This window comes from Mobula hypostoma, chromosome 1 (assembly GCF_963921235.1).
Source record: "Mobula hypostoma chromosome 1, sMobHyp1.1, whole genome shotgun sequence".
Taxonomy (NCBI): Eukaryota; Metazoa; Chordata; class Chondrichthyes; order Myliobatiformes; family Myliobatidae; genus Mobula; species Mobula hypostoma.
In genome coordinates this window covers 176,311,119-176,323,859 of record NC_086097.1, presented here as the reverse complement: position 1 = coordinate 176,323,859, position 12,741 = coordinate 176,311,119, and the positions used below count along the sequence as shown (strand labels likewise).

Genomic DNA, 12,741 nt, shown 5'->3' with positions numbered 1-12,741 from the left:
TTTCAATTTTCCTCAATTTCCGTAAAGGCAATAGACTATTGAGAGTCTAACGCATTTTTATATCCTGGATCAGGTCACATTTGAAATGCAGAATTACTTGAAGAGCAAAAGTTATAAATTTATGACTGTTTTACATGTTGTAGAATTAAATTTAAAACTTCACACACGGTGTAAATCAAATACCAATCACGGGGGGGGGGGGGGGGCGGCTATCGCATATCATTCCAAACCACGGGGAACGTAAGCACAACTAAAAAAAAACATAAAAATTCTATACGTGAGAATTGAAACCAGAATTAAGAAATAAAAGTAAACTAATTTAGTTTCTCTTTCTTGGAGCCACACTAACAAAATATGGATGTTACGTGGTATTTCCAGAACAAACTCTACCCAACACAAATACAAAAAAAATGTACCGGTGTTAACAAGGTTCGAAACTCTGCAGGCGTTAACTGTAAACCTACGTTTTAAGCGTATTGACCAACAACTCATGCAAACACATCCGACGAAACTGCTTTGTTTATACAAATAGAAAAACTTAAATCAATAATCATAATAATTGAACGTTCAATGCAGAGACTCTTTAACGCAGCAACAGAAGATAATCGCCTTAAAAAATATTTAGAATTTAATACAATTATTAAGTGCTCAGGCAGTCTTGAGTGTTAAAGGTTCCTCTCGGGAGAGGGAACAACCTCTTCAATTCCGAGGACACGATCAAATTGTAATAATTTAGTCTCCGGTCTTACCAGAAGTACCGAGGCAAAAAGTGCAGTAGCCCGATAGTCACAGCCACGCATGGTTTCTTTATCCCGTAGACGCCGAACGACTTCGTATCTTCCTCAGGCCTGTCTGGGAAGAATTTGTGAAACGTAACCCCCTCGATCGTGGGGGAGAAGCTCAGTTTAAAATTTCTCGGTGTGTGGTTTCTGTGTGAAGCGGGAAAAAGAAGCTTGCGGGTCCCAAGAGTCACTTGTTGTCTATAAATACGCCAAAGCTTTGCGTGGAAAAGTTGAAAAGAGATCCTAAGTACGTTGTACGTGTGTCTCAGAGTGCGTCCTACCTGCCCTGCTTACGCTACCAGCTGGTCTTTAAGGAGCCGGTTTCATGCTGCTGCCGCACTAACCGCTCCCACCAGAAGTCTTTGAATTGCAGAGGGTGCTCCGCCCAGCCCAACCCAACATACTCACCTCGTCTTCATACCACACCCTGAACTCTCTCTCTCTCTGGCCTTCAAACCACCCCTCTAACATTTACTTGGGTAGACACCACACCCTGAATCTTCACCGTCATTTAACTGCATAGTAAGCAAAACCCTGCTGGTGCCTCTAGGCTTTTGTCAGCTGCTAGGTGGAGCTCTGCAATGTTGAAACGAAACATCTCCATGGTATCAGTATGGAAGGTAGGTTGGTCCGGTGCTAAAAACTTAACTCAATGACGTAAAACTCGGCTTATACGTTTCAGGAAGTGTCTGAATGAAACCAAGAGAGGGGATACGATGATATTTGAGCTAATCTTATCTATTTACAACAAGGACAAAATTGGCAAACGCTCAGCAGGTCAGGCAACATGGGTGGGTGGTGGGGGAGAAACAGGGTCAACATTTCAGAGATGCTTCCTCAGAAATAAGAAGGAATAGGATATGGAGTCATATTTATTGTTACTGACTTAAATTACATGAAATTGAATTTAATTTACATGAAAGGATGAGGCTTTTCATTCAAGGACAAATGAGATGTCTTCCTTTCTTAAAGAAAGGGGCTTCCCTTCCTCCACCACCAATTCTGCTCTCAAACGCATCTCCCCCATTTCACACACATCTGCTCTCACCCCATCCTCCCGCCACCCCACTAGGAGTAGAGTTCCCCTGGTCCTCACCTACCACCCCACCATTCTCTGGGTCCAACATATAATTCTCCGTAAGTTCCACCACCTCCAACAGGATCTCACCACCAAGCACATCTTTCCCTCCCCTCCTCTCTCTGCTTTCCGCAGGGATCGTGCCCTATATGACTCCCTTGTCCATCCGTCCCTTCCCACCAATCTCCCTCCCTGCACTTATCCTTGTAAGCGGAACAAGTGCTACACATGCCCTTACACTTCCTCCCTTACCACCATTCAGGGCCCCAGACAGTCCTTGCAGGTGAGGCGACACTTCACCTGTGAGTCGGCTGGGGTGATATACTGCATCCAGTGCTCCCAGTGCGGCCTTCTATATATTGGTGAAGCCCGACGCAGACTGGGAGACCGTTTTTCTGAACACCTACGCTCTGTCCACCAGAGAAAGCAGGATCTCCCAGTGGCCACACATTTTAATTCCACATCCCATTCCCATTCTGACATGTCTATCCACAGCATCCTCTACTGTAAAGATGAAGCCACACTCAGGTTGGAGGAACAACACCTTATATTCCGTCTGGGTAGCCTCCAACCTGATGGCATGAAAATTGATTTATTTAACTTCCGTTAATGCCCCTCCTCCCGTTCTTACCCCATCCCTTATTTATTTATTTACGTTCCCCTTTTTTCCCCTCTCTCTCTTTTTTCTCTCTCTGTCCCTCTCACAATAACTCCTTGCCTGCTCTCCATCTTCCTCTGGCGCTCCCCTCCCCCTTTCTTTCTCCCCAGGCTTCCTGTTCCATGATCTTCTCCCTTCTCCAGTTTTATATCCCTTTTACCAATCAACTTTACAGCTCTTGGCTCCATCCCTCCACCTCCTGTCTTCTCCTATCATTATGGATCTCCCCCTCCCCATCCCACTTTCAAATCTCTTCCTATCTCTTCTTTCAGTTAGTCCTGACAAAGGGTCTCGGCCCAAAACATCGACCGTGCTTCTTCCTATGGGTGCTGTCTGGCCTGCTGCGTTCCACCAGCATTTTGTGTGCGTTGCTTATATGAAATTTGTTGTTTTATGGCAGCAGTAGTGTGCAAGGCCATAAAATCACTAAAACTTACAATGACTCAATGACTACAGACCGGTGGCATTAACCTCCCACATCATGAAGACCCTGGAGAGACTTGTTCTGGAGCTGCTCCAGCCTATGGTTAGGCCACACTTAGATCCCATCCAGTTCGCCTACCAGCCCCGACTAGGAGTTGAGGATGCCATTGTCTACCTGCTGAACCATGTCTACGCCCACCTGGACAAGCCAGCGAGCACTGTAAGGGTCATGTTTTTTGACTTCTCCAATGCGTTCAACACCATCCGCCCTGCTCTGCTGGGGGAGAAGCTGACAGCGATGCAGGTGGTTGCTTTTCTGGTGTCATGGATTATTGATTACCTGACTGGCAGACCAGAGTATATGTGCTTGCAACACTGTGTGTCCGACAGAGTGATCAGCAGCACTGGGGCTCCACAGGGGCCTGTATTGTCTCCCTTTCTCTTCACCATTTACACATCGGACTTCAACTACTGCACAGTTTTCTGAAGGTGGCATATTTGGATGCATCAGCGAGGGAGATGAGGCTGAGTACAGGGCTACGGTAGGGTCACATGGTGTAAGCAGAATTATCTGCAGCTTAATGTGAAAAAGACTAAGAAGCTGGTGGTGGACCTGAGGAGAGCTAAGGCACTAGTGACCCCTGTTTCCATCCAGGGAGTCAGTGTGGCCATGGTGGAGGATTACAAATACCTGGGGATACGATTTGACAATAAACTGGACTGGTCAAAGAACACTGAGGCTGTCTACAAGAAGGGTCAGAGCTGTCTCTATTTCCTGAGGAGACTGAGGTCCTTTAATGTCTGCCGGACAATGCTGAGGATATTCTACGAGTCTGTGGTGGCCAGTGCTATCATGTTTCCTGTTGTGAGCTGGGGCAGCAGGCTGACGGTAGCAGACACCAACAGAATCAACAAACTCATTCGTAAGGCCAGTGATGTTGTGGGGATGGAACTGGACTCTCTGACGGTGGTGTCTGAAAAGAAGATGCTGTCCAAGTTGCATGCCATCTTGGACAATGTCTCCCATCCACTACATAATGTACTGGTTGGGTACAGGAGTACATTCAGCCAGTGACTCATTCCACCGAGATGGAACACGGAGCGTCATAGGAAGTCATTCCTGCCTGTGGCCATCAAACTTTACAACTCCTCCCTTGGAGGGTCAGACACCCTGAGCCAATAAGCTGGTCCTGGACTTATTTCCTGGCATAATTTACATATTACTATTTAATTATTTATGGTTTTATATCGCTATATTTATACTCTATTCTTGGTTGGTGCAACTGTAACGAAAACCAATTTCCCTCGGGATCAATAAAGTATGACTATGACTACGACTACTAATAAATAAATAGTTCAAAAGCATTAACAGCGCAATGTTTGTGGATCCATGGACCATTCCAGACTTTGATGGTGGATTGAAAGAGGCTGATACTGTTGAGTGAGGGTCTTCGGGCCCCTGTATCTCCTCTCCAACAGTAGGAAAGGGAGGAGGGCGTGTCTCGGGAGGTGCAGGTCTTTCGTGATGGATGCCACCTTATTGAGGCACTGCCTCGAAGTCCTTGATGGTGGGGAGGGTTGTGCCCACGATGGACCTGACTGAGCCTACAGCCCTCTGCAGCCTCTTACAGTCCTGGGTACTGGAGCCTCCATACCAGTCAGTGACAGAACCAGTCAGAACACTCCACTGTATAGGAGAAGCTCGTTAAACTGAAGGGGAGGAGAGGGGAAGAAGGAATGTTTCTTACAGGATTTAGGTTTAGATTTAGATTAATTTATTAATCACATGTACATCAAAGCATACAGTGAAATGTGTTTGTGTTAACAATCAATACAAATTGAGGATGTGTGAGGGGCAGCCCGTTGGTGAGGAGACTTATCGACCTCAGGGATCACCAGTTCTTGTTCTTGAGGCCTGCAGACCTCAGACTTCGGATTTCATCTTTCGGTGATCATTGGCCCCTGACATTGAAGTGCTGTGATTGAATTCCACCTCACATTCTGGTGCCAACGTAGCATGCCCATGATATTCAGTAGAACAACACACAGCCAAGATACAAACAAGCAACAAGAAACCCCTCTCCCACACCACCACCCACACAGAGACAGACCTCTAATCCTCAGATAGGCCACCTCCATTTCTGCAAACTCTAAACTGTGGCCCCAGACTTGCAGACATCGGGCATCCAGGAGACTTCAACCTACGGGCTTCAGCCTTTGGACTTTGACTTCTGAACTTTGATCTTCAGGCTCACTGGCCTCTGGGATTTGACCCCAGGACTTGCTGTGATGAGAGTCCTTAACAAGGATGGCTTTGACCCAAATGCTGGAGTACCTGAGGCTGGGATCGAGACATTGTCTCAAACAGGATCAAGAAACTGAGTGCAAAACAAACACTAGATGAAATCACTGGTAGGCTTACGATTGAGCACTGAACCTATATTCAGATGTTCCTTAAATACTCAATTATCAGTGCTGAAAATATTGCTATCAATTAATGGGAATGTCCTAAGCCCTTAAAGAGGCTGTGCCAGCTATCTGTACTCCGGAGAATGAAAGCATTTAAATCTCGGAAGCTGACGTGTATGTGAGCATCTCGTAACACTTGCCAATCACAGACTTCCAAGCTTAGGATCTGCTAACTGACTTCAGTCCTCCAATCCAAGGACTAACTGACCTCAGACTTCTGACCACAAGATTCATCAACTTTAAGGAGCACAGGTGTTATGGTTGGTAACTCCAGAAACTAATTAAAAGAAAAACACAGGAGCCGGAATATTTGCAGTTTTTATATTAATTAGTGAGTGCTCACATATAATGTGGTGGTTTAATGGCATATGCCCCCATCCTGGACTAAAGATTTAATGGCTTTGGAGGATTTCTTACCCTTGTGGAATAGGGTCTTTGCTGACAAGGGCGGGGGAAGGGCGTCACTCTGCTTGACAGGTGAGACTTGTGGCTCTGGAAGAATCTCCACTGTGGCAGTTGTAAGAGTTGATGCTGAGCCTGCAGGAAGCAGTTCTGACATCTCTAGACACCTTCTTCTCTGACAATTGACTCTGCTCTCCTCAACTGATTGAGGTGTTGTCTCCAGGTGATATCAGATGCAATCACCATTATGTAGAAGAGTGGTCCAGCTTTGTCCTTAATCTTAACCAAGTACCCACATTTTATCACCGCTGCATGTCCAGAAGAGAAATATTGAAGCCCCTTGTTTGAGGAGCCGTCTATTTGTCTCAGCTGTTTGTACTGCATACTCATTCTGAGATTGGGTTTCAGGAGATCCAAGCGTGAGCTCAAGAGACAACCTAGGAAGAGCATAGCTGGAGAGATATTGGTTATGGAGTGTGCTGCATTGCAATATGCAAAGAGGAAATTGGCAAGTGTTCTGCTGACATTGCTCACAGTGTGTTCTTTAGACGCCCAAGTGAATCAACAGAGGAGGCTCCACATAGCTAGGGGCAAGTGATTTCTAAAATAGCGTTGGCGGGCTTTTGGCTTTTTCCAGCGGCCCAATAGAATCAACAGTGGAGGCTCCAAAGAATTAGGGGCAATCGATTTAAAAAGTGGTGACCATGGGCTTTTGGCTTTTTCCAGAGCCCTAATTATATCTTGATTCATTGGGAGGGCAGATAAAAATAAGGTAGGGACAGACGGAGCAGCCATTGTTGGAGTGGGCCGATGTTGAAGTGGGGAAGCATTGGCTCAACAATCTTGGGCAAGATAATTTCTTAATTTCTTCCTCACTTTTCATGTGTTAGTGCAGCGAGAATGGCTCCAGGGGTTGTGTTGTGTTCTTTGTGTGAGAGGTGGGAATTCTGGGAGACACATTTGATTGGACAGTGGAGCAGACGCAGTAGAAGTGTTCCTGCATAGGTCTGGAACGGAGCTTGATACAGCAGCCAGTTTTCAGCAGGAGCCTTTGATTGGACAGCGGTGCAGATGCAGTAGAAGTATTCCCGCGCAGGTCCAGAGCAGAGCTTGGAAAACCCAGTCTCCATAAAAAAGAGGAACCCCCCTCCCCCCGCCCCAGCAGATTGGTCATTGTGGGGGTGGTCTGAGTCAGAGTGGTAAGGCTTCAGTGAGAACAGGCAGAGGCAAGGTAAGTAGTTAAGTTCATTTCTTATTTAACTGTTGAAAGAGTAGGGGGTATGTCTACAGAGCCAGTGTCTGTTCAGGATGTCAGATGCGGGATTTCCAGGAGACTTCAAGTCTCCCCAGTGGCCACAACTGCACCAGGTGCATTGAGATGCATCTCCTTAGAGACTGTGTTAGTGAACTGGAGCTGCAGCTCAATGAACTTTGGCTTGTTAGGGAAAATGAGGAGGTGAAAGACATGAGTTACAGGGAGGTAGTCACCCCAAGGCTACAGAAGACAGATAAATGGGTAACTGTCAAGAGAGGGCAGGGAAAACATCAGTTAATTTATTGGTTGACTCTGTGGTTAAAAAAAAGGCAAATGCAATGTTGGCATTCATTTCAAGGGGAATAGAATATAGAAGCGAGGAGGTAATACTGAGGCTTAATAAGACACTAGTCAGGCCACACTTGGAGTATTGTCAATTAAATTCAGTAAACTTGGTATTAGAACATAGACCATAGAAATCTGCAGCACATTACAAACCCTTCAGCCCACAATCTTGTGTTGACCATGTAACCTACTCTAGAAACTGCCTGGAATTTCCCTGGCATGTGACCCTCTATTTTCCTAAGCTCCATGGACCTATCTAGGAGTCTCTTAAAAGACCCTATTGTACCTGCCTCTACCACCATTACTAGCAGTCATTCCACACACCCACCGCTCTCTGTGTGAAAAACTTACCTCTGACATCGTCCTTGTACCTACTTCCAAGCACCCTAAAACTATACCCCCTTATGTTAGCCATTTCAGCCCTGGAAAAAAGCCTCTTGCTATCCACACGATCAACAACTCTCATCATCTTATACACTTCTATCAGGTCACCTTTCATCCTCCGTCACTCCAAGGAGAAAAGGCCAAGTTCACTCAACCTATTCTCATAAGGCACACTCTCCAATTCAGGCAACATCCTTTTAAATCTGTTCTGCACCTTCTCCATAGTATCCACATCTTTCTGTAGTGAGGCGACCAGAACTAAACACAGTACTCCAAGTGAGGTCCAACCAAGGTCTTATATAGCTGTAACATTACCTCATGGCTCTTGAACTGAATCCCATGGTTGATGAAGGCCAACACACCATACATCTTCTTAACAACACTGCCAACCTGCGCAGCAGCTTTGAGTGTCCTGTAGACACGGACCCCAAGATCTCACTGATCCTCCACACTGCCAAGAATCTTACCATTAATATCATATTCTGTCTTCAAATTTGACCTACCAAAATGAGCCACTTCACGCTTTTCTAGGTTGAGCTCCATCTGCCACTTCTCAACCCAGTTCTGCATCCTATCGATGTCCTATAGTCTAGAGGGTTGTCATAACCTATGACAACCCTCCAGACTATCCACAACATCCCCAACCTTTGTGTCGTCAGCAAACTTACTAACCCACCCTTCTTCCTCATCCAGGTCATTTGTAAAAATCACAAAGAGGAGGGGTCCCAGAACAGATCCCTGTGAAACACCCCTGGTCACAGACCTCCATGCAGAATACGAAACATCTACAACCACCCTTTGCCTTCTGTGGGCAATTCCGGATCCACAATGCAAGGCTTCCTTACTATCTGAATGAGCCTTGCATGGGGAACCTTATCAAATACCTTACTGAAATCCAGATGCACTACATCCACTGTTCGACCTTCATCAATGTGTTTTTTTTTAACATCATCGAAGAATTCAATCAGGTTTGTAAGGCACGACCTGCCCTTGACAAAGCCATGCTGACTATCCCTCATCAGATTACGCCTCTCCAAATGCTCATAAATCCTGCCTCTCAGAATCATCTCCCACAACCTGCCCACCACTGAAATAAGATTCACTGGTCTATAATTTCTTGAGTTATCTCTACTCCCTTCCTTGAACAAGGGAACAAAGTTTGCAAACCTCCAATCCTCGGTACCTTTCCCATCGCTATTCGTGAAGCAAAGATCATTGCCAGGGCCTCAGCAATCTCTTCCCTCGCGTACCACAGTAGCCTGGGGTATATCTCATCTGGACCCAGCAACTTAACTAATTTAATTCTTTTCAAAAGCTCCAGCACATCCTCTTTCTTAATGTCTATATGCTCAAGCATTTCAGTCCACTGGAAGTCATCCCCACAATTACCAAGATCCTTTTCCCTGGTGAATACTGAAGCATAGTATTCATTAAGTACTTCAGCTGCCTCCTCTGACTCCATGCACACGTTCCCACTATTGCACCTGATTGGTCCTATTCTCACACAGCTCATCCTCTTGCTCTTCACATGCTTGTAGAATGCCTTGGGGATTTCCTTAATCCTGCTCGCCAAGCCCTTCTCGTGGCCCCTTCTAGCTCTCCCAATTTCATTCTTAAGCTCCTTCCTGGCAACATTGTAATTTTCTAGAGCTTTAACAGTACCTAGTTTCTTTAACCTTTCGTAAGCTTTTCTTTTCTTCGTAACTAGATTTTCTACATTATTTGTACACCGTGGTTCTTTTACCCTACCATCCTTTCCCTGCCTCAATGGAACATACCTATGCAGAATGCCATGGAAATGTTCACTGAATATTTGCCACATTTCTGCTGTGCTTTTCCCCCAAGAACATTTGTTCCCAATTTATGCTCCTAAGTTTCCGCCTAATAGCATCATATTTCCCCCTAAACCAATTAAATCCTACTTTTTGGCATTTTCTGGAAGTTTTGACTTTAAACCTGCATTGGTCTGGTCTATGTGTGTTCCTGCCACAACAGTAACACAATTTGTTTGGCTAGGCAGGTTTGTGTTTAGATGGTGCCATTTTGTTCCTGCTCTCATTCATTCCTGACCGCAACTCATTTGCATCTCTGGCTGCTGTTTCCATTGATACAGCACTTTCAACTGCTCTTTTAAATATGAGGTCTGCTTCAGTTAGGAACTGTTTTGCAATTCATAGAGTTATAGAAAAGTACAGTACAGAAACAGGCCCTTCAACTCATTCAGTTTGTACCAAAGTATTTAAACTGTCTGCTCCCTTCAACCTGCACCACGGCCGTAGCCCTCCATAACCCTACAAACCTAAACAAATTTCAATATTGAAATCGAGCTCACATGCACAACTTGTGCTGGCATCTTGTTCTCCCCTCTCATGATCCTCTGAATGAAGTTTCCCCTCACATTCCCCTTAAACTTTTCATCTTTCACCCATAACCCTTGACCTCTTGTTGTTGTGTCTGTGGAAAAAGTCTGCCTGCATTTACCCTATTTCTACCCCTTATAAATTTGTATACCTCTCAAAATCTCCCCTCATTTTTCTACATTCCAAGGAATAAAGTCCTAACCTATTCAATCTTTTCTTATGATTCTGATCCTCCAGTCCTGGCAACATCCTTGTAAACTTTCTCTGTACTCTTTCAACCTTATTTACATCTTTCCTGTATGTAAGTGACCAAAACTGCACACAATATTCCAAATCAGGCCTCACCAACATCCTACGCAATTTCAAAATAACACCCAATCTCCTGAATTCAGTGCTTTGATTTATGAAGGCCAATATGCTAAGTGCTTTCTTTATGACCTTATGTACCTTGAATGTTTTCTTGTAAGATCCAACAAGCTAAACAATCTCTCAATGCATCATCGAACCCATCACTAAACTGATAATGCACCAAGAATTTCTTCAATTCAGCCACATAAGCTGATATTTACTTCCCATCCTTTTTTTTCCCACATATGAAACCTAAAGTGTTCTGTAATCAATAATGGTTTCAGTTCTAAATGTTCCTGTATTATGCTCATGATAGCAGCAAAGTTCCATTCCAGCTACTTTAGTTGGAGCAGTTAAACCTCTATGCAAAAAGTATGCTCTTCCACTTATTGCACTCAGCAACATTGCCACTTATTTTTCATCAGCTATTTCAATGGCTTCAAAATACTGCTCAATTTGTTGATGGACTGTCAATGAGTGAATGGATGCAATCAGAGAGTGAGAACATGGAACATACAGTGGATGTGAAATGCAAAGCTGGAAGATATGCTGCACAGGTCGAAGCAAGGAGGAAGAAGGGAGTTTACAAAAAAACAAATACAGAGCAATAAATAGTCCCAGTGAGACAACCTTTCACAAATGAATCATCCTGTGTTATTTATTGCATACAGGGCTCTCTTTGTAGCCTCCTCTACATCAGTGAGACTGAAGGCATATAGCATGACCGCATCACCAAACAGTCATCTTTGCTCGATACGCTGCTGGCCAGAAACACAGGAGACTGCAGATTCTGGAATCTAAAGCAACAAGCAATGTGCTGGAGGAAATCAGTGAGTCGAACAGCATCTGCTGGAGGAAATGATTTATTGCAAACTGTAGTGCACAGTACAGTTCCTTTCAGCCCACATGGTACATACCTATCCACAGCCTTTTCCACTGCATGGTCACAGCCAAACATTGCTTTGCTGCACGTCCAATTCACTGATTTATTGGAAGACGGCAGAGTCGGATGGCAGAGGAGTTGCGTTGCCTCGGTCACAGCAAGGGCTATGCCTTGAGCTGCTATGTCACCTGTTTACAGCCACCCTAGAGAGAGGCGTCAGAGTCGGTGTGCTCCAAACTGGAGTCGGTGCTGCTCCCCAGAGTTCACTCGGCAGAAGAGAGGCTTTATTGTGTTTGTATGCAGACTGCTGCAACCTTCAGGGACTCAGGGTCTGTGACTGTTATTTACTGTTACCTTATATGTGCTTGCTCTATCATGTGTGTCTTGTGCTGTATGTAACTGTTGGTACTGTGTTTTGCACCTTGGTCCCAGTGTATTGCTGTTTCATTTGGCTGTATTCATGGGTATTCATGTATGGCTAAATGAAAATTAGACTTGAACTTGAACACAAATTAATGGAACAGCACCTTATAATCTGCCTGGACAGCCTCAAACCTGGCAATATGAACATCAGTTTCTCAAACTTACAGTAACTGTTTCCCTCTGTCTACTTTCCCCCTATTTTTCTTTTCTTCCTCTCATTCTGGTTTAACTGGCTCCATCACGCTATCTCTTACCCCCCCTCACCCATCCATTACTGTCTCCAATTCCTCACCACACCTCCCTCCCTTGATTCCATGCTCAGTTGTCCTCTCCTCTCAGCCTCTCTCTTCTTTAGCACTTTGTCACTTCTGCCTATCACCTCCCAGCTTCTTGCATCCATCACACTCTCCCTCTTCCTCACCTCCCTATCAATGCCTCACCTGGATTTAATATAACCTCCTAGCTCTTGATCCACCCCATCCTCCCACTTCTTTATACTGAATTTCTCCCAATTCTTTCTAGTCCTGATGAAGCATCTTAACCCAAAATGGCAACTGTCCATTTCCTCCCATAGATGCAGCCTGACCCACTGAGTTCCTCCAGTGCTTTTTGTGTGTTGCCCCAAATTCCAGCATTTGTCTCCCTCCCTGTGTTTGGTTTAGATTTATCAAGTTGTTGGTGAGGCTGCACTTGGAGTACTATGACCAACTTTGAATCATCCTATTATTAGAAAGACATGGTTAAACGTGAAAAAATGCACAAAAAATTTACAAGAGTGTTGGCAGCTCTACAGGGCCTGTATAATAGGGAGAGGTTATCCGGACTAGATCTTATTTCTTTAAAATGCAGGAGAATGAGGGGTGACTTATAGAAATTATGAGGCATAAATAAGGTGGGTGTTTACAGACTTTTCCCCAGGAGAGGGCAGATC

At 44.8% G+C, this 12,741-nt stretch overlaps 1 protein-coding gene across 1 annotated transcript in view; it reads right to left on the bottom strand.

Annotated features, from left to right (window-relative positions):
• The window catches only part of LOC134352771 (desmocollin-1-like), a 43,154-nt gene extending 41,912 nt beyond the window's left edge, over window positions 1-1,242 (bottom strand). Inside the window, exon 1 of the mRNA XM_063060211.1 lies at window positions 750-1,242. Coding sequence (XP_062916281.1) covers window positions 750-800 — 51 coding nt within the window. The 5' untranslated portion in view covers window positions 801-1,242. The remainder of the gene's footprint in view (window positions 1-749) is intronic.
• Between the last annotated feature and the right edge of the window lie 11,499 nt (window positions 1,243-12,741).